This window comes from Gavia stellata, chromosome 23 (genome assembly GCF_030936135.1).
Source record: "Gavia stellata isolate bGavSte3 chromosome 23, bGavSte3.hap2, whole genome shotgun sequence".
NCBI classification, from domain to species: Eukaryota; Metazoa; Chordata; class Aves; order Gaviiformes; family Gaviidae; genus Gavia; species Gavia stellata.
In genome coordinates, this window is record NC_082616.1 from 6,025,743 (window position 1) to 6,047,050 (window position 21,308).

Below are 21,308 nucleotides of genomic sequence, written 5' to 3' on the forward strand. Positions count from 1 at the left end.
ATCTCACTGATGAAGCACAGCTATATTACCATACTACGCTGGAATACATTAAGTTTTTAAACTTTATTATTTCAGTCACAATTAAGACTATCTGAAGCCTCTTCATAAAAAGGGGCCATAACAAAAGCTTGTACGTTAGCAACTTGATCAATGGATGCATTCATTCTGCATCAAAAATACCGTAAGAAGGACAGATCTCCTGGGGAGGCAAACCTGTATCAATATTTCAGTCTCTTGAATACAGAAATTTGATACAATAAAATGCAACACCCGAGCTTCCCTTCCTTTCAATTAACTGAAAAACAAAAATTGTCCTTAGAAGGGAAGAAATGCATTCTTGTTTTTTAGTTTTCGGGTTTTCCCCCCTTTCATAGCATCATAATGTTCTCTTCATGGGTGGAAAACTTAATCTTCAAGTTCAAGCCTAGTTTCTTCATACAGTTCGGGATGAGATGACTTGGAATACCGGGAATATTTCAGATGTAGAAAATCACCCAATTCATCCAGAGCATTCAAAACCTGTAAGACCATTATATTGTGTCAATTCTCTTGGAAAAGAAATGAAGTTCTAGTAACCTCTACGTTAGAGCAGAACAAGAAGATCATGAAAGCATCAATTAAAGAAAGTTTAAAGGGCAAACGGGCAAATTTTGCTTTCATTCTCCTTTAGTGAATGCCAATGCAGTCACAGATGTACAATAGCATCTACGAGAACAGAATTTCCTCCTTCAGTAGGTTATGGTTTATTAGTAAGTACATTACTTAGGCACAGAAGAAAAAAAATGACCTTTTTCTGAAAGCACAGGGAGACAGTAATCCAAATAAAAAGTTATCCTTGCTTGTGCAAAAGGGATGTGTAAAGCAATACTTCAATATTTCCCTATAGATCCCAAAGATTGGAGTTGCCACTGCATTTTCTTAGATGGGACTCAGCCCACTGTGGTGATCAGAGTCATCATAAATAGTCCAAATAGTTTAAGATATTTTTAGTGCCTTCCATTATCTTCTTGTATTAATGTCACAGGCATAATTAATAATGCATTAATATTGTAATGCAATTTGCTGAACTGTGTCCCTGGCTCTCAGTAGATTCAAAAAGTAGCGAGGGAACTCGGTATCACAGAGAAGCAGCTCAGTATTTTGCAGCATCTCACCCACATTCAAGAGCAGCCAACATTTTGGCATCAAAGAAGAAAGCAGCAATTTTGATTTTGAGCCTGTTTCTGTTAAGCCACTAAAATGAGCCACTCAAGAGCAGAAAGGAGTAATTTAGTAATGGTTTATGCACAGAGATAGCTTCAAGGTCATTAAGGAAGTTATTCTTGGGATCTTGCCCTTTCATGGATCTTTCTTCTTTTCAGTCCCAGGCTGAGATTCAAAACAAATTTTGCCAAAGGGAAAAGATTTCATTGTGCTCGTTACCTGTTGTTACCCTGGTTTTAGGCATATTCACAAAGTGTTTGTCCTAAAAACTTTCCATCTGCAAGTAATTAAATTCAGGGCATTTCCATTCCCCTGTATTGTAAGGACATTTAAAGAATGCCACAACTACTACAGCCATGATCCCACTTTCAAAGGCAAAAATACACCGTGTTCAAGAATGATGGCTGGGGAGTGTTTCAGGTCTTCACTGGTACCAGGAAGCAGCAATGAGCAGGTAGCAGGACGTGAACATGCAATGATGGCCCAAAAAAGTAATGGGCTTGACATTTGGGGCTGAGGGGAGAGGAAGAAAATCAAAGCAGCAACCTCAAGAGATTAATCTTCAGATCAACTTCATCGCCTATTACTAGTTACATAAGCCAAAATCTACACAGTCAGACAGCGAAAGCTGACAATGACCAACACAAGTACGTAGCTTGCCCTGTTCTATGCAATATTATCGTTATGGTATTATCATACCTTGTTAATAACTACTGCACCTTTAAGAGCAGCAGGAATTTTACACTGCACACATGCAAAGCAGATTTTTCGATGTTTTTTGAGAGAGGTCTACACTGGCGTGGGAGCTGGGCAGAGGTCCAGTCTCAAGCTCCACATGAATCTCAGGATGCAAACGGAGAGCCAGGGGCTCTCTGCAGGCACAGGTGCTTGTCTGCATGAAGGAGTGGCATCTTTAACTCAAATGCCTTCAATGTTCATGGGTTTTTTGCTTTGACCATCATACTTGTTCAAAGAGAGGAAAAAGAAAGCCTGAAATTCACTGTTAAGCCTCCGTGTTTCATGCCTCTAAGTCAGCTTATTCTGAGAGTGAAAGAACGTATATCAAGCCAGGCCAAAAACACCTTCGGCAAGAAAGGGAGATGGAAAATTTCAAAGAGTTTATTTTAAACACATTTCTGACTGTGTTGGAATGGAGGTTTATGAGAGAAGTCTCAACATACTCTTAACAGTATTTTTGATACCAGAGAAAGATACAGAACTGGGACAGGCCAGACAGCACCAATTAAACTTCATTAGGTTCAAATAGTGCCCAACACTGTTTGCAGTTTCAACCTGTACCCCCAAGGTTGTCCCATACACTTCTGCAATTCAGGAAACACGTGCAAATATGGAATGAAAATAAGGGTATGGAAAACTTGATTTTCAATTATTTCCATATCGTTTCAGGTTTCCTACTCTGATAGTTTTGACCTAGCATTTAACTTTTGTCTTGCAGTGCTCTTCATGTAGGTCTTTATTGGTGATGACAGATTTGGTCACTATTAGAAATAGGAGAACATAACAAGTTAACTGTCCCATAATTTATTTTAAAAAATAAAATATATAAGGCTAAAATGCCTTTAAAGATCAAGTGACAAGTCCAGAAAAACAAATGTAAAAATGAATTATTGAGAGTCAAAGTAACAGACACACAGCTTCTCCCAGCCTCCTTTGCATCTGAAGTTAATTTCAGCAGGACATCTGCTGTGCTTACCGTGTCTAACATCTCCCGTGTATGTGCAGCTGACACACAAAACCGAGCCCTGGATTCTGTGATAGGAGTAGCTGGAAACCCAACCACAACCACCCCGATATTTTTTTCTAACATGCGTCTTGCAAAAGCTCTAAGGAGAGAAGAGGAAGAAAAAAACAGAAGTAAATTATCTCCAATAAACTGACCACAGAGAGAAAACATTCAAGTATAATAAAACAATGGGTAAAATCCTGTCTTCAGTTGAAGTGGATGGTAATATTCCCATTGAATTCAATAAAAGCCAGAATTTTACCAGTAGGACTGAGATTCTTTGCTGCTTAACAGCTCATGAAGCCAAGTGGGTGTCAAATACTAGAAGTGTGATGGCAGAGAGAGCACTGTAGAATAAACATGATTCATTTACGTCAATGAAAGGCTTTGAGTACAAATCAAAATGTGTGGCATTCACAGTCCCTAAGCACAGAACAAGTTGGGCTCCTGGAAGGTATGAGAGCTGGGTTCCTGCACATCAACAGGAATAAAACAATCTGTGTGATGGTTTCTTTGCTCTCACTCTGCCAGTTTAGGAACCTTTTGTGTGGTATGTACTAGACCTATAGCACACAGCCATCCTAAGCTACTTGCAGATACTCCCTACAGCTCAGCCCTTACATTATGCTACTACTAACTTCTGGTCTGCATGTCCAAGTCAGTGCATAAGTGCTGCTTGATAGATACTGAATGGAAAGACCGTTCAAAAATCAGATGGGGGAAAAAACCTATCCATCCAAAACAATTCATACATCAAAGGCAATGTATCTCTTTTAATAATTACAAATTAAAAAAAAAAATCCAAATTTAAAATGCTATCAAAAGTATTATTCCAGAGCAAGTTAAAAAAGGATAACAGAAATTTTAAAAATTCTGAATACTGGAACAGCTCAAAATCAAGTCTAGGGCCAAATTTAAAATAGAACATAACTAAATGATGAATTCACCTAACGGTGTATGTTTCTCTTGTGAAGCATCTACCACACGTAACCACATTTTTCACAGCGTATACCAAGTAACCTATGAAGCTGGATAGTGTTTGTTTTGCCAACAGGGTTTTTTTTTCAGTACTTACCCTATCTTACCAGGCATATAAAGGAGTAAGGGGACAACAGGAGAATCATCATTGCCATAAATGATGAAGCCCATTTCATGCAGTCTTCGTCTGAAGTATCTTGTGTTTTTCCCCAGCTGGCGCACTCGTTGGAGCCCTGAAATGAGTCAGTCAGGAGAACAGTCAGTGCAAAGATCATAACTGGAGTCTAGTGACAGTCAAGAAACAGGGCTGTGGGTATCAGTTCAAAAAAGTTTCACTGAAACGTATATGTTGCTATTTGATTCAGAAGACAAACTCGGAATGAGCTAAATGCAACTACGTTGATTATTATGGCATTGTAGGACAGACGACTGACATTCCTGTACTTGTGAGGGTGAGGTGCCGTCCCACTGGCAGGAACAGTATGTCTTCTGGGGATAGATAGGTGAACAATTCCCTTTACTGCATTGCACTGCATAAAGCCTACTGAATGACACACACCTATAGAGAAGTAGTTATATGTCTCTGTGGATACAGGACTTGTAAATAGAGTATGTCCTTTCTCAACATAATTCACTATAAAGGGAAACAACCAATGTCTACAGATGTTGATACAGATGCCAGTAAATGCATATCTTTGCTCATTAACAATATTCCACAGAGGCTCTCTTATATCTTAGCTAGTTCTGTGCATACACATTTGGGTTTTTTTATTTTATTCTGTGACTGTAATAAAGCTTAAAGTAGAAAATACTGCATTTTGGGTCAGCTCAAACTGATGCTTTTGTTGCAATTTTTTAGACAGGGGAAAAGTACGTGATAAACTTTGTTGTTACACAAGGTCTGATCTTCTGCAGTTTGTTACCAACATTCAGCATAACTCCAGTTGCTCTAATATGCATCCACATATGTAATCCCTTGCTGAGTTCTGCTCAGTTTTTCTTTTCTGTCCTACCTCAATATCATCATCTGACAACAGACTTTAGTCATTCAAGACTTTCAGACACAAGTTTCATCCTCTGCATTGTCCCTGGCCTCATTCAGTCATGAATCCACTGATGTGTCCCCCAGCAAAACTGACAGGAGAGTTGAAACCAATTATTTTTAATGAAGGAAAAAGACAAAAAACAGCAGAGAAAAAATGTGCTTGAAAAGTCATCTCAGCCTTTTCTTTTGCAGTGTCACTAAGGAGGTGGTTTCTGACAAGTGCAGTTGCTTCCCCACCCATTGTATACAAAAGGGAAGAGCCACACTCAGCCTTACCCTAGGTAGGAGATATAGTATGTCCTCTCCCCACTCCACCTGTGTTATATTTCATCAGCGAGCTGATATATGCGCTGCTCTTCCTGTGCTGTAAGGTGCTGATAGGGATGGTGCCACCTACCCCGTACCCACGTGCTGCTCTTTCCCACAGCCTCCCCAGTACCAGTCCCAGCCTCACGCAGCCACACGCTGAATCAAGCCAGGTCCGTCATCTGCCTGACCTCGCCAGAAAGAAAACGGCCAAACCAATGTCAAACAGATCGATTCTCTGAACCTAATCACTGTGCAGCTGCTTGTGCCTGCCCAGCAGAGGTGGTGGGAACATGTGGTAAGACTGGGATTTAGCGGGACACATCTCAGCTACACTCTTAACTTTCATTTTCCTGCCGTTCATCAGCCCATACTTTCAATATCACTTACATTATGTCACCAGACATGAACACTGAAGCCCTTAGTACAACTAATTTCCTCTTTTCCCCTTTGCTTTTAAGGTGCCTTTGGACAGATGCATTACGTTTTTACTCTCCGTTTACTTTTTCATTTTACTTCACTTTTCATTCGCTTCATTCTTCATTTACTACTTTCTGCTGTCACCCTTCTCTGACTGGATGCCTGTTTCCTAATTTCCCGTCTTCCTCCTCGTAACCACAGTGGCCAGTTAGGCATTTGTAGCTGCTACCTACCACCTCCGGCAGATTTGTCCTCAGACCACATTCTGCCCCACCACCTTCTGTGGCTTTTCTTCCTATCCCCTCTTGGCTAAGGTGGGGATCACCACAGCTACATAAACCTCTTTTCCATTAATCATTTCTGAGCGTGCATAGGTTTGAACAAGATCTACTGCTTCATCTGTTCTGTATCTTCTCGAGTCAAGGTTCTGTCAATGTTCTGGCTGGGAAATTTATAGGGAAACTGGGACTTGCTTCACAGTGATCAGTGTTTTGCTGAACAAATTAAAAGATCTCATAAAACCAGTGCATTTGTAACTTTATGCACAAAACTGCCCACGCAGACAACCTGTTAGTTACAGTTTCAGTCATTCAGTTTAAAACATTCAGTGGAAGAGATCTGTTGGGTTAGAAAAGGCCACAAATAGTTTAACCATCTCTCTAATGCTGCTAAACCAAAAACAGCTGTGCCAGAGCAAGGAAAACAAATGAAACACAAAAGCATCCTACTACAAAGCTTTCCAGTCACTAATAAAAACAATAGTCTGTGGTATTTCCAAAAATATTTTTGGTGTAGTAGATCTCAAAGAACCAGGAGGAAATATTGAGGAGGAGGAGGAGAAACAGGGGCAGGGGAGATGCCAAGGAAAGGGACTTAGAGAAGAACCACAGAATAATGTGTCTGAAGTCTAAAGAGAGACTTTTTCCCTGGTTAGAATTTGTAAAGATGTTATTAGCACCTCCTGAATGCCCAAATTACAAAGAGGAGGGTGAGAGAGTAACCTGAACTGGGGGCTCAAAACCACTCTGCTGCTTCTTGCTATCTAAGCAGCCCCTGAGCTAGTTTCCAAACTCTCAGTCCACAGCATTTGAAACTACTAGATTTTCAATTAGGGAAAGTTTTCATAAATGCAGATGTTCTTGGCGAGTGCAGTTTAAGACTTGCTGCCTTCTCCTTTCTATTCAACTGCTTACCACAAAGCTGGAAACAAAGTGTCAGCCATGCAAGATTCCAGGCGGTGCGGTATTTATCAAACCATATGGGCATGGCCCAGAGTTGATCAGTTTGTTGTCTCTACTTATTTTAGGTACCGGAAATTTAGACTCCAAAGCAAGAGGGGGAATCCAGCAAAAGAAACATTAGAGCTGAAAGAGGAGTTTCAGGCAACCCCTCCAAGAGTCAAACACCTCTTCCCTTTCCAACCTTCCCTGGCTAAATCTATATCCTCAACCAGTTTGTGATGGGACGGATCCCCTTTCGAGACTCCCTATGGAACTCATTTCAAGCCAGCCAGTGCCGATGCAAAAGAGCCACTTTAATGTTTTAGCAACATCCCAGAATAGTAATTTCATTTGCAGGGATGCATTAAAGAGCCAAATAAAAGATCAGAGCACTCACATATATCTGGAGGGAAAAAAAGCACATTAGGAGACGATTGCTACACACACTGTATTTGTGGGTGGGTGGCTGGGAGGAACCTACTTCTTTACCAAGTGTCAACACTTTCCTTTCTCATGTTAAGTTTCGTGGTCAAAGACCACATACACACATCATACACACAGCCATCTTATATGCTGTCCTGATAAGAGTAATAAAAACCTTAAAGTTTCTAACTGTATTTCAATGCTCTTTTTCGTTCCTTTATGGGACCCTCCAAAGTCAGATAAGGAGGCAGAACTGAGCAAAATGTTTATTTTGGTCTCATTGGCCCAATTTCTTCCCCCCCACTGCAGATTAAATCAGTGTAAGAGTCATGAATTCAGTTTAGAATCAGATCTTAGTCCAAATTCACTGTGGTATGTTTAACCAAAGACACCGCATTTAAAAACTATTTTCTTTGATTCTTGAGGCTGTGATCTTGCATGCTTTACGATTTATTGAGGGAAAATCTGCAGAGTCGGCCCCTTGAGCTAAAATGATATAGCTGCATCTATTTGAGTGTAAGAATTTAACTGTAAGGCACTAATTAGAGGATCGGGTCCTTAGTAAATATTTGTTCAAAAAGTCTTAGTTTGTAAAATTCTTGAGAATTTACAGTCTATGCAAATAGCTTATAGCACAGCATGCAGGATATCCAGATAGTTATATTCCATAAAACATGTGAACCACAACACAGCATATGTTTGGGGAGAATAGCCTGGACAGGGAAAACTGACTCTTAGCTAATTAAAACTAAGCCTACTAATGCTCCAGAGTTTTCAGCTAAGGTTGAGCATGACCTTATTAAGAGCTCTACATCTTTTTATTAGCTGAATTAAGAAGGGACAGAGAGAAAACCAAACAATAAAGGATTCTCCAATTTCACAAATTATCTTCATGCTGCTTGGAACACAGTGATACACAGCCAGCTTACTGGGGTTTTGTTGAAATACAGGATTAAGTACCTGAATGGTACAACAAAGACAGATTTACTGCTTCTGCAATCCACCTACTGCTGGCAAATTTAGAGTTTACATTTGTTGCACCACTTTAAAAATATTTGGTTTACTGCAAAGTTCTAAGGTGTTGGCAATTCTGGGAAAAACGCTGATTATATTTTTATTTGACACGCATTGTTGCATATTGCCAGTTTTAGCTCATTAATTTCTGCAGGCTTTGAGAAGGCTTTATAGCTCAAAATTAATATGGTTTAGTTTAAGGAAAAATAGAAAGAGAAGGCAAGAGAGAGAGAAATGATAAACGATAGTGGCTTGCTCATAATTTCTTTGAAGCAACAAGCTTTTTAAGAGAGCCACTTGGAATAACAGACTTGGTAGATGCTTTGTCACATGCCAGGCTATGGCTTCAGACCTGCTTTCAGGGAGGAGCTGCTCTGGACTTTGACAGCAGGAAGGCATCCTGCCTACGCATCTGAGGGCCTGATCTCAGGCGGGTGTTACCTGGCACAGCTCCGTGCACTTCAGTAGAGCTTTGCTATTTATGCCAGCTGAGGACCTTATCCTGGCAGCGAAAGAGGTAGTAAAACTATCAGCTCTTTGAAACAAAAGTTTGTTTTCCTCTTCCAGGGATGTCTGCTTTTCACTCCTGCAAGATTTTAATAAGCAGAGAAGCTGGCTGCGTCCAATTCCTGCACAAACATTCTACCTTTGAACTCTTCCTGTAGGCTTCTACCCTTGGAAATTCTGACTCAGTATATTGAAAACAGGAATAAGCAACCTGTAGCCTTTCATATCAAGATCTCAGGTGTATTTTAATTGAAGGAGAGCTATTTTTCCTGAATCCGTTCCAGGAAAGATAATCCCATGCCGTACTTTTTTCTGGCACGCAGTGGACTCTTCAAGACACAAATCCACCTGCTTTAATCTTCTCCAGCTGTTGTTTCATAGGGTCTTTCTAGATAATTAGTTACACAATCAAACTTTTACATGCTGGTGTCAGTGTGTCTCTTCAATCTGTGTTCCTTGGATGGAGAACTCCATTCCCTGCTTTCCTCTACTAACAACTAGATAGTAAAAAGCAAACTTTCACAGGCTGAAAAAAAATTTGGAAAACAATAGCTCTTCCCCACTAAACTGTTGCAGATGGACAGATTTTCTTTTTTCCTCTGGTTCCATTATAAGAGTAACACACATGTACCTCCATGTGCATTAAATCACAAATAGAATGCTGTAAAACTGGGGTGCCTAAAGGAAATACGTTCTCAGATAAAAAATCTTCATTAAAAGATAACTTTGCTATGAACTGGGGAGAAGTGAAGACATTTCTTCTACAATCTAATGCCAGCTAGAAACCTAGTAATTTCAGCTTAATTCAGCTGCTAAATAAGCCCTTAAGGACTTATTTAGTCAGTCCAATTTTAACTGTGAACTGCTGCAAAACACTTTCCAGAGCAGATGAAGGGAAGAAAAAGTGGCAATTTCAGCTGAAGCAAAAAGGAGAGAAAATGTACAAATTCTGTCATTTTTACCTTATTTCTCGAATGAGTCAGCTATGCCTACCCAGCACCTTATCTATATTCAGATATATAATGTAAGCATTCAGTGGCCCGCACAAAAGTGGGGACAGAGCAGCCAGCCTTGGCTGAGCCTTATTTACTCCCAGCACAGGTGATTAATCACAAAGCACATCAGTCGCCCTGCTGAAGGCCAGCCAGCGCACAACGCGCCCCATCTGTATCACATTAGGTGTTTCTGAAATGCCAGTGATCTAAACACCGTTAGGAAAGGCACTTCTCTCCTTTGTGCTCCTCAGGCTGATAACAGCGCTGGATTCCTTGGGCAGCGGCAAGCAGCATCTGGAACGTAGGAGGGATGCTCCCGCTTTATTCCGGCAGCAATGACACCCTTAAAAGGTGACTGTGCCATGGAGCTGCATGCTGCTGTCCCTGGGGGAAGCGGAGGCTGTGAGTCACATCCAAGCCTGATCACATCCCTCCTCTGCCTGCTGTTAATACTTATTTGTGAATACAGGGGACACCTATCCATGGGTAGGGTCTGCTGGAGGACTACAGCACTGGTTTAACTTTGAATATGGAAAAAGTGACTTCATAGGAGGTAGAATTTGGTCAGTCCTCAGAGCTCTTGCAAATCACTGCAAACACTATTGCTCCAAAGCCCCTGCTTGTTCAGATCAACTGACCCTCCACGGATAGATTTGGCTTTCTTTAGGAGGTGGGCCACATGGCAGGTGGCTCCACTGGAACAGTGTCTCTCACTCATTTTGTGTAAAGATGGCAGAATTTAGCTGTTTCATCATCCACTGCTGGGAGAACATCTGTGATGTTCAGCTCAGACAAAAAATAATTGTGAGCAGCATATTATCATCATTAGCGTCTTCACTGTCATAGTGACTGGGAGCCCTAGTGATGGAGTCAGTGCTGTGCTAACAGTGAATAAATTTGCTTAAGCGCTTTAAATGTAAGCACATACTTACTGGGAATACTATCTTACTTAAAATTAAGCCAGGGTTCAAGCATTCTGCTTGATGAGGACCCGAGAGAAGCAATCATCTCGGAATGAAACGGCAAAATGAGAATTTGAGAGGGAACAGTAAAAAGCCATGCTTTAGTATGACTGATTCTGTAAGCTGTTTCGAGCAGGTTCAAGCGGTCTGCCGCTAAGTCGCTTGCAGTGTTAAAGCTTACAGCTATAGTTTCATGATCAGTTCAGTCTGGCACAGATTAATTTTGCTGCAAAAGGGATCGCTCCTCTCAGCTCCAGCTGCTCAAGTCTTGGCACTGGGATTCATGTAGCCACATGGTAGATTGGCTCAGGGAACCAGTTTGGCTGTAGGCTAACCATTTGTGGGAGGGTCGGTTATTTTTCAGCTAGATCAGTTCTCTGATTCAGTTCATTGCATGGCTGCACGAACACTAATGCTGGCATGAGGAAAAGGGGCACAAATAAGGGGATAGGCAGGGAGTGAAAGGCAAAAAGGAGGGCAAGACTGCCCTTCTTGGCACCAGTGCTGGTTTATGCCAGGTTGTAGTGACGTGAAACTAAAGTTTTTGAATTTACAGAGGACCCTGACAGGCAAAGCTAATGTTTTCAAAAGATTGCTGAGCACAGATAGCAGTGGAAAATGTTGCAAACCAAGCATTTTAAGAAGCTGGTCCTCCAGTTATACAAAAATCTAAGGCAGACGGAAATGTTTTAAAAAGGAACCTTTTAAAAACACATCTTTTTAATGCCAAGCCAAAACAGAAAGCAGCGTTCTGCAGCTTCTCGCAATCTGAATGAACTCAAATGCAAGAACTCAAAGTCTGCTAAAAACAAAAATGAAAACCAGTAGTTGTAAAAAGATAAACCAATCAGCACAAATGGCAAAGTAAATTATAATTTTAAAGAAACACTTTCTATCTAAACAACCTCAGGAATTATCTTTTAACATAACAAGGACAGTAGATTCTTGAGGATAGGGTTTTAAATTTTTCAGCATCCCATATAAACATATGAAAAATGTCTATCGCTGTTGATGAATTATTGTTTGCCATGCATTAAACAGAAAAATGATGCCTTTGCAAATGGTACAATTTGCTGTCTACACCACTGTAGTTTATTATTAGTCATCAAGAAAATCGCTTTAGATTTTCTAGCAGTCTTAACTCTGTCTGCCTAGGGGTTCTATTTTTTACCTATCAAATTAAAGTGTAAAAATATGCTTTTGGTATTCTCAGGCAGAAAGGGAAAAGAAAAAAGGTCCGAGGTCACAGCTGGAGGGGCTGTGTTGCATGCAAGTGAGCATACTTGAAAATTTGCGCAGGGTCCAAACACTCTGAGTCAACGACAGTCTCATCACGGGGATAAAACCACTAAGGCAGCTGCTGAGTTTCCTGAGGTATCTCCAATGGAGTAATGGGAAGCCCCAAGGAGAACTTATAAAGAATATCTATATTATGAATTATTAAGAGTAAATGCCATGGGAACTTCTGCTTCCCATATCTCCTAATAAATGAGGAGAGACACATTTGAGATGAAAAGGCCACAAAGGCTTAAGAGCGATAAAATGATATTTTTTTTTATAGACTATATGAACTGAACTGTGGAACTTGCTGCCTTATGACATTACTAAAGGACATACAGCTGCCAGAAGTTTGTACACTTTTGAACAACTCTATTACAGGAACTATGATAGTATCTACGACATTATGTTACCAAGAATAAATGTGTCTTGTTCTACAAGCCGTCGATTTTCAGAGAGTCCTGTAAAACATGGCATTGAAGAATGCCAGGACTTGTACTCTACCAAAAACATGATTTTACATGAAAATGGAAATACATTTGCAATTTTTGTTGTCAATCTCTGACTCTTCTGATACAAGTCACTCCAGAAACAAAGGACTTGGTCGTAGCCACCCCAGCCTACCCCTCTCTCCCAGGTAGGAACAGCTATGCCTATCAGTTTTGAGGGAGCTCCTATCTTCTTCTAATTCAGCATTTCTTGTGCTTCATTTTCTCAAGTCACAGCAGAAAACATGGCAAAACAAGGAAACTGTAATAGCTGGCTGTGGGCCCTGCAGTATCCTCCCAGTCACATTGTCATCGCATTAATGTCTCACAACTATTACAAATATTAATATGGGATATACCCATACATTTATAGATGGTTTCTGTGGGAGATACCATGTCTTCTCTGTTCCTTTTTACTTATGTCAGTGCAAGGCTTTTAAACTGAGAACTTCCCCATCCAAATCGGAGTCTCCTGCTGCAAAGGAAGGTAAGCACACATCTTGCTAGCACACTTGCACAGCAGTTTGCTGATCAGAGAAGAACAAGGAGTGTCTGAGGTACCAGCATTGCTTTGGAGGGTTGTGGGTTTGCTACTGTTTCTTGCAGACAGTTTCTTCCCCACACCAGGCCCTTTTTGTTCACAGCCTCTCCAGCCCATCTTCTCAGCATCTCGTTCTGCTCCTAGTCCCCATCCTTATCACCCACTTGTTATCTGTTCACTGTTGTGTCTCCTTTGCTTGTCAGAGTCTCTTCTCTCTTTCAGCTTCCTGGCTCACCTCCCTAAAGTGCCTGACAGTGCAGGATGGACATAGGTGCTCAGGGACCCAGCCCTCTGCCCAGGCTCCAGGTGGGGGATGCTCTGTTCAGGCCCCCCAAACTAAGCTGGAAGATGCTCCTTCACTCAGGGGATCTTGAGATTTGTCAATGTTCATTTCAAGTAGAGATTTTTTTAGAGACTTGTAACATCACCAGGCTCAGATGGTTTTTCATAGACATAGCAAATATTATAAACTTGTCTATCACAATCCAAATCTTCATCCCAAAAGCTGGAGAAACTGAAGATCTTTAGGGGAAATAGGATTTTTTTAAAAATTACCCCCCCCTTTTTTTTTTCCTAGATTATCAAACCCCTATATGTATATCTAGCCATCTTCTGAGGAAGGATTGAACTTTTTTTGTTAATATGAAAAAATTGTAGCCTGAAAGAGACATCTGCTGTGGATAATTTCCAGCTAAATAGTTGATGTTTCATAGAATTATTTTTAAAGTGCTAACCTGTTCCTTCCTTGTAATTAAGCTGTACCCTCTGTGTTCATACACATCTACTCATATCCTGTAGTCATGCATCCAGTATACTGATCCTGTCCTGGAAATGCACACCCTGATTCCTTTTCCAAACAACCATATTCTTACTAACTGAAAATAAAGGAAGAAAATATGGGAGATCAATCATTCGGATACACACTAGGATAAACACAAGCAGTATCGCTGCATTTCTGGCCTCTGGCTTTACCCACTATATAATTCCACCTGTGCTACTCCTTCCTAGATCAGCTGTTTAACAAATTAATGGAGAATAACTAGCAAGAAATTGAAGTGAGTGTAAAAGCGTGATATCTGGGAAAATACAAAAGAAGGCTGTGCAAAGTGCTAAAAAATATAGAATAAAGAGTTTTCAGAGCAGCAATGTAAATGACCAAATCAGTCTTCCTTTTCTTAGTTTTCTATTAATCTACCGAGCAGTCAGTCATGAAGTTCAGACGTAAGAACAAGCTGGGTTAATGCATTTGTCATCCCATTATTTCATACTCCTTTCAAGAAGCACCCTCTAGTTAACATGGAACTGTTTAGCAAACTCTAATTTCATTCTTTTCCAAAACATTCCCAATATTTTTTGCAAGGCTCCCTCCCCTACAAAAATGCTCTCCAGAGGACAAGCCGTCAGTGGACATCTCCTTATAAAGGATTCCCCAAATCATCCTGCGGGAAGGGAATGCCATTTGAAATAAATGGCAAAATAAACTCCTTTTATTGATTCAATGGGCTTCCAGAGATCAAAGGGTCCATACCACCCCATGGCAACTCTGGTTCACTTGAAACTTCTCTGCCAGGTGTCTCTGCCACACGGCTCATGCTCTCACAAGGATGGCTCACATGCAGGATTCACCATTTTCTATGACAGCAGACCAAAAGAACTCAGCCAAGGTCGCTGTTGTCCTTGGAAACAAAAATATCTAAGAAGAGACAGTGCTTTCTCCCTTCTGTTCTCCCCTCCTTTCAAAGCCACCACCTTCCTCTCTCTGATGCCAAAGCAGCATTGTAGTGTGGTCCAGCATAGCATTTTTTCCTGCGTTTTGGGTTGTGTTCTTTTTTTTTTTTTGTAGTCACAAGACAGCGTAATGAAGGGAGGCCCACATGAAAGAAAAACCAATAGACTAAAATAATGAGTCTGGCTCTGAAGGACAAGAAACATTTTTACACATCATAGCCAGCTTGCTAGCCTTTGTGCAATACTCTAAGTTGTGATATATGATTTATTCAGTTGTTTTTCTATTCATTTGCATTTCATATTACAAGACAAATTTTAAAAACCTGACAGAACACTAATTTATTTCATAAAGGATTTGCAGAAGACTTAATAAGCACTTATTTTGTGCAGAAATACAAACGTTGTTGTCATTAAACAACACTGCTTCTGGAAGAGAAAATGCTGCAAACTCTTAGCCCTAAGACAGTCAGACACGCACATCTTAGAAGACTCGGTCTTGAACCAAGTTCTCCTATTAGCCTGCACTGAACTGCATGCAGAATCACGCTAGCTGAAGATCATTTTTAAGAGGCTTTGAAGGTCTGGAAATGCTCTGCATGTTTAATATTTCACACGCAGCATCTACGAGAGCCTTAAGCCTGTACCTCTTGGGCAGCCCCGGTGTGAGGCCGCCCTCTGACGGCAAGCATTTCTGTAGCTAGCACGGCAGCACAGGCTGCACGCATAGTCCCCAGGGTAGAAGAAACATGTCAGAGCTGGTCTCTTATACTGAACAGGATATAGGCATCAGCATACGCAACCTTGACCTTTCAAATTTCAAGTTGGAAACAGTTGTTACGCTCTGACTTCTCTGCCAAAATGACAAAAGCATCATTTCCTCATTGTCTACACATTGCACTGGAGTTTTGCTGCGCTTTGTTATTGCACTCAGCAGAATTTGGCACTGGGACTGGATTCTCTATCCCTCCTTTTGTACACTGGGGTCTTGTAAATTCTGGCCTCGTTGAAGGGCTGCGATAAACGTCTTAACAGCCTCGTCTCTATCATGGTTTGAAACCACCCTCTAAGGGCACTGCAACAGAATAGTGCAGAGCTGTATCTTACCTGCTCTCGTATACCCTTTTTCCTTTCCATTCCCACCTTGCCCTGGTCATATCTATCAGGGAGGACTAATACAGAATCACTCTGTTAGTCCTACACAAGGTAAGAGAAAATAGCACAGCACAGTGCTGCTGGACCAGTATAAAAGAGATTGCGATTCGGAGCAGAATCTGTATCTTCAACTGCATGTTACACAATAGCGTGATTCTCAGGCATTCCTGACAAAAACTACACAAATTCAAAAACCACCAGCTTTTCTCTGAGTTGGGATTTAAGTCCTAGAACATTGAGTACGTATCAGTATCACTTTGAAACAGTAGCAGATAGATACGTCACACAGTTGTTTTGTTGCTTACTGCATAGAAAGCATGTTACACAGAGGTTTGGATGGTATCTGCGTCTGCAACTTCAGGAGAGGAATATAAATAAGCCTAATTTTTCATGAATTCACCAAGTAGTGGATCCTTTTGGGACAAAATGTACTTCAAAACTAGCTTCAGGACACCATAATTCGCGCCTGAGTGAGGTAGGAATTATTATAATAATCTTCTCATACTATTATTTAGCATACAATACCTGTTTTGAAATTCTGCACCATGCTTGAGTTGCTTGCCATTTTGAAGGTTCACACTTACAAAGAGGCTAAACTGACAGCATCTAGCCTGTAAATGAAGGTGTGTCCTTATGAACCCCTCCTACAAAGTCAGACAATCTAGCCAAAGTGCAATTCACGTACTTCTATTTGTTGCTGCAAAGCAGAGTGGGCTGGCAACTACAGAGCCAGAATTCCGGAATATTTCCATCCCTGCTGCACATGGATGAGTGTGGAAAAAGAAATAGACTTGATAGTACTTAGAACTATGAAGATTTGGAAATTAATTTTACAGTAAGAATTATTTCCTTTGCATTGCATTACCATACTACTTTGCCACTGGATGACATTTTGCGTGCGCCTGTACACAGCAGATGCTCTGGTAGTAACTGAAATAAGTAAAGTTAAAGAAGGTGGCTTACCTTGCGTGGTGCCGTCTAGTCCCATGAGACATTTCATTGCCCTGATGATTTGCTCTGCTACAGGTGGACACATAGATGTGGCGTACACAGCACTGTGAGAATGAGTTCGTAAAAAGTCCACAAGGTCCTTACACAAGCAAAACAAAGCATGAATGAGCTTTGAGCTGGCCAAACAGCAGATCTCCCTCTTAACTACCTCAGGAGTGAGAACATGCAAAAGGAAGAGGATGTTTCACCAGTTATTGGTTTGCTTTCTTGGCTGCTACCGTTAATGCATGGCCTGAAGAAACATCAGGCAGGTGCAAATACTTTACCATATAAGTGGGGCAATTACAGCTGACACAATCCTGGAATAGAATAATGTTTACTTCTGTGCTAAGACTTATAATAAAGGAGCCAAAATAATTTAAAGACCAATGAACAGCTGCACTTAAAATACTGCTCACTTCCTCTCCGGGAATGAAGCAAAGAGTACATGACACCAGTATAGTTCCTATATGCTGTATATATGCCTATATATAGTTCCTATATATGTGCTCCTAGAAAAAAGCATTGATGTACTGTAGGCATGTCTAAAGCACCAGTAACTCTGCTGAATCCGGGGACACTGTAGGAATTCAGTGCTTGATTAAGACCGTCGTTGTTATGACAGCTTATACCTCCTAGTGCAAAATATCAGAGTAACAGTTACCACACTAAAAGCTGAATGCATGTAGTGAGAAAGGGATGAGGCCTGCTTGAAAACTGCCTTTGATGAAAAATATCATGAGAAAAAAAACCCAAAGAGAGTATCACAAATAACTGCCAAAAAAGCTGTATGAGTCTATGCGGTAACTCCAATGCTGAGGATAAAGATTTACCTAACCTTATACAGGTTATGCATTGCTATATTGCAACTGTAATCCTAAGAGTTTGATCAAACAGCTGAGAAGGCTTCTGTGTTCTAGCTGAAGCAGAATAAATAGTGCCACTGTGATTTTTTGGCTGCAGAAAGAAATGTAAGTGTGCTAAGTGTGTTGGGTGAGCAGCTGCCACCAAGGCCCAGAAGCCTGAGGCAAAGCTTCGTGATATACACAGGAGTGAAAAGAGTGACCTGCTTTCGTTTAAGAAAACTTCCAAGGTTTAGATGATGAATTACTTTAGACTGGTTTTCATAGGTCTAGGCTTCCTATTATTTCTAGCTACATGAGCCACACTGTCTTTGGTAAGAGTTAAAACTTCAGATACAAATTCAGGAAGCAAAGGAAACAAAGAAAATTTATTCTTGATGTATTATAATAGCATGTTTTAAGATCTTCAGGGGCAAAACCAAAAAAGACAGTAAGAAATATACACTTTATACTTTCTTATAGCCCTTTTATTCTACTCAAACTCTACCCTTATTAATGTTATCCTGACAAACAACCATATGGGCTGTCTGAACAGGCTTCCTAGTCATTCAGCAAACTACTCAAGAAATACATTCAGCAGGGTATGAAAAGGGTAAATAATCAGCAACCACTTGATATCTCTGTCAAGCAACAAAACCGATGACATTTCACAATGGTGCTGATTATGCTTTCTCTTCTTCTACACCCCCAGTTAAAGCAAGCTCAGCTCTACGTTTTGTTAACATCTGTTGTTGACAAAAGGTTGTTTTGTTAATGTACGCAGAGCAACTAAGGACATGGATTTTACTATTGCAAAAGGCCCTCGGTAACCCTCTTTCTCCATCATCCTAAAAAATGCAACTATGACAATCCACAACTGTTTAGGAATTTTATTATCAGTGCATGAAACTGTGGCTTTAATCTCTCAATATTGCTCCACACATTGTTTACAAATGCGAAACAAAGTAACGAGCAATCTGCATGCAAATTAATGTAGTGAAGTATATTTAGCCAACCACAACATGCCTAAACATTTCCAAGACAAACAACAATCATCAGGGTGGCACAGAAATACCCAACCCAAGCAAATTACATAATATGAACATGAGACAAAAATAAGGAAGTCTGACTGTTTGATGTGCATTTGAGATCCAGACAAAAATGGTACTAACTTCAGAATAGTGCTCCTGCAAAGCAGTCTATATGAAAAGATAATGAAATATATCATACATCGCAAGAAGGTACTACCCTCCCCTTGATGTTAAAATGTTTGTGTTTTCCTTTTACCTTTTTGCCAGCTATGTATCCTCCAGCTGCACCAAAGCTCTTTGTGAACGTTCCCATTAATACGTCAACATCGTCAGGACTCATACCAAAGTATTCCACAACTCCTCGGCCCGTTGCGCCCACCGCGCCGATGCTGTGAGCTTCGTCCAAGTAGAGGTAGGCTTTGTATTTCTTCTTCAAGGAGACTATCTCTGGCAGGCGCACGATGGACCCTTCCATGCTGCAGATGGAGAGAATCATGGATGAACAACAAATCCTGTGTTCGCTTTCTCTTTCAGGTACTGCCAGAAAATATAGGCATTAATTGCCTTACTCCATGAAAGATCTTCCGGAATCTCAATTTGTATTTACAGTTCAGAGAAAAATTGCAACCCTTTCCCTTCTGCAGGTGAGTATAAAGCAGTCAAACAGTTTTAGAATTCAAACAATCAAACCCCATCAAAAAGTCTTCCAACGTCTGCGAATTTTCAATGTGCCAGAAAAGAGAAGGAAAGGTATAAAGCAAGGGGGAGATACTCACCCAAAGCAGCAAACAAATATGGTAATGAATTATAAGGAACTGCTGTAATTCAGTCTGGTCCTTGCTTACTTTATCATTGGCTACTGTGGTAATATTTGGGGGTAACAGCTCTAGAGCAAATTACCCTGGTGCAAAGTAGTTGGGTCTAACATACACAGAAGATGGGCCACCTGAAACGCACAGATGGTGCCATAACTCAAAGCAGCCCCAGTCTTCAGAGTGGACAGAATCAGGGATTAGAAAAGGGAGCTCAAATCCTCTCTTGACAATTGTTTCTCCCGATACGTACTTTTCAGGAAATGCAGCCTGCTACCTAGAACTCAAAAGGAAAAAAGTTTCCTTTCTTTCTCTTTTTCCTTTCTTACAGCCATGCAGGAAAAAGAAATATTCTGAACTTGCATTAATGGTGTATTGAGATTTGTAGAAATAAGAAGAGATGATAATTCTTTTGTGTTGTTGGTAATCATGTCAGTAAGTTAGAAGGCACAGAGGAGCTGTACAGCAAAACGAAAGTCCAGGAAGAGAAATAAGAAATGCACTCTAATCCCATAAATGTGAAGTACCAGTAGTGTTGCTGTGAAGATTATTATGTCTTGAAAACCTTTGTGAGATGGCTACAGCTATGCTTGGATACATTCTGATGCACTCAGGATTCATTTCGTAATGAGTTAAACAAGTTCTCTTACACTAGCTCTAGAGAGCAGGTCTTTAAATGCTAAATACTTCCTATCAAAAACAAAGTGAGTACGCTGTGTGCCAGGAAAACCAGTGCTCCGTGGCTAATGCCGGTGGCTAAGGTGTATCCGACTGCAAATGCTACAAGAGTTTCAGGTAAGCAGAAATGTCAAGTTTGTTCCCAAATAGCATGTACAAAAGAGCAGTGCAATCAACACAACTTCTTGGCAGTTTTTAGATCCTGGACCAGTGGCTTTCACACGTTATTTTATTGCCGCTCTAGCTGCACTGTGCAGCTGGAAGTTTGGTACCACAAAAGAGGCAGGATGTGCTTTTAGCACTTGGGAAATTTCTGACAATTTTAGTCCTTCTTCATCCTTCGGTCTCCTGAGTAAGCTTGGAAACAGCTTGGTCTCCAGTTTTGAAGGAGACCTGCCCACAGGCAAGTCTCCATTAGTTTGAAAGAACAGCACGGGGGAGCAGCCATGGACAAGTGTTGCCTGTGCAGTTCGTACTGGGAGGTTCGGAGAGCCTGTCTGTGGGCGCCTGGAGCACATTTTTGGCTGTCAGGTGACTGCTGGCAAATCTTGCCCTTCTGTCTTGCCCAGCCACAGAAGAGGCAGCTGTGGGGCTGTATATTGGCACCACGGTCTCTTGCAGCGAAGAAGGATGGGCTTGTACTGCAACCTCCTTGGAGGCTGGGCTTTCTCACGTTTCCCAAATGGCACTTGGCAGCTGGGGGAGAAGCAACTTGAACCACCACAGCTATTTTCCTAATGAATACAAGGGCAGAGCCCACAGTCCTCACCTAGCCCAGAGTCAAAGCATTAGTCAGCTAAAAATCGCACTGAGCCACCGGGTGTGCTTGGGCATGCAGCGTCGTACGTGCTGGGGATGGCAGCTTTCGGCTGCGTCCGGTCGGCATGCAGTTTGGCTGGATGGTCAGAGAGGGAGAGTGGTGCCAAGGAGCACCTCTGCAGAGGGAAGCAA

The 21,308-nt window shown here is 41.1% G+C and overlaps 1 protein-coding gene across 1 annotated transcript in view; it reads right to left on the reverse strand.

Annotated features, from left to right (window-relative positions):
- Positions 1-405: 405 nt before the first annotated feature.
- Positions 406-21,308, reverse strand: part of SPTLC3 (serine palmitoyltransferase long chain base subunit 3) — an 85,087-nt gene continuing 64,184 nt past the window's right edge. Inside the window, exons 8-12 of the mRNA XM_059828586.1 lie at positions 19,124-19,343; positions 16,968-17,094; positions 4,023-4,158; positions 2,918-3,047; positions 406-519 (exon numbers count right to left, since the gene is read on the reverse strand). Of these exons, the coding sequence (XP_059684569.1) occupies positions 406-519; positions 2,918-3,047; positions 4,023-4,158; positions 16,968-17,094; positions 19,124-19,343 (727 nt within the window). The remainder of the gene's footprint in view (positions 520-2,917; positions 3,048-4,022; positions 4,159-16,967; positions 17,095-19,123; positions 19,344-21,308) is intronic.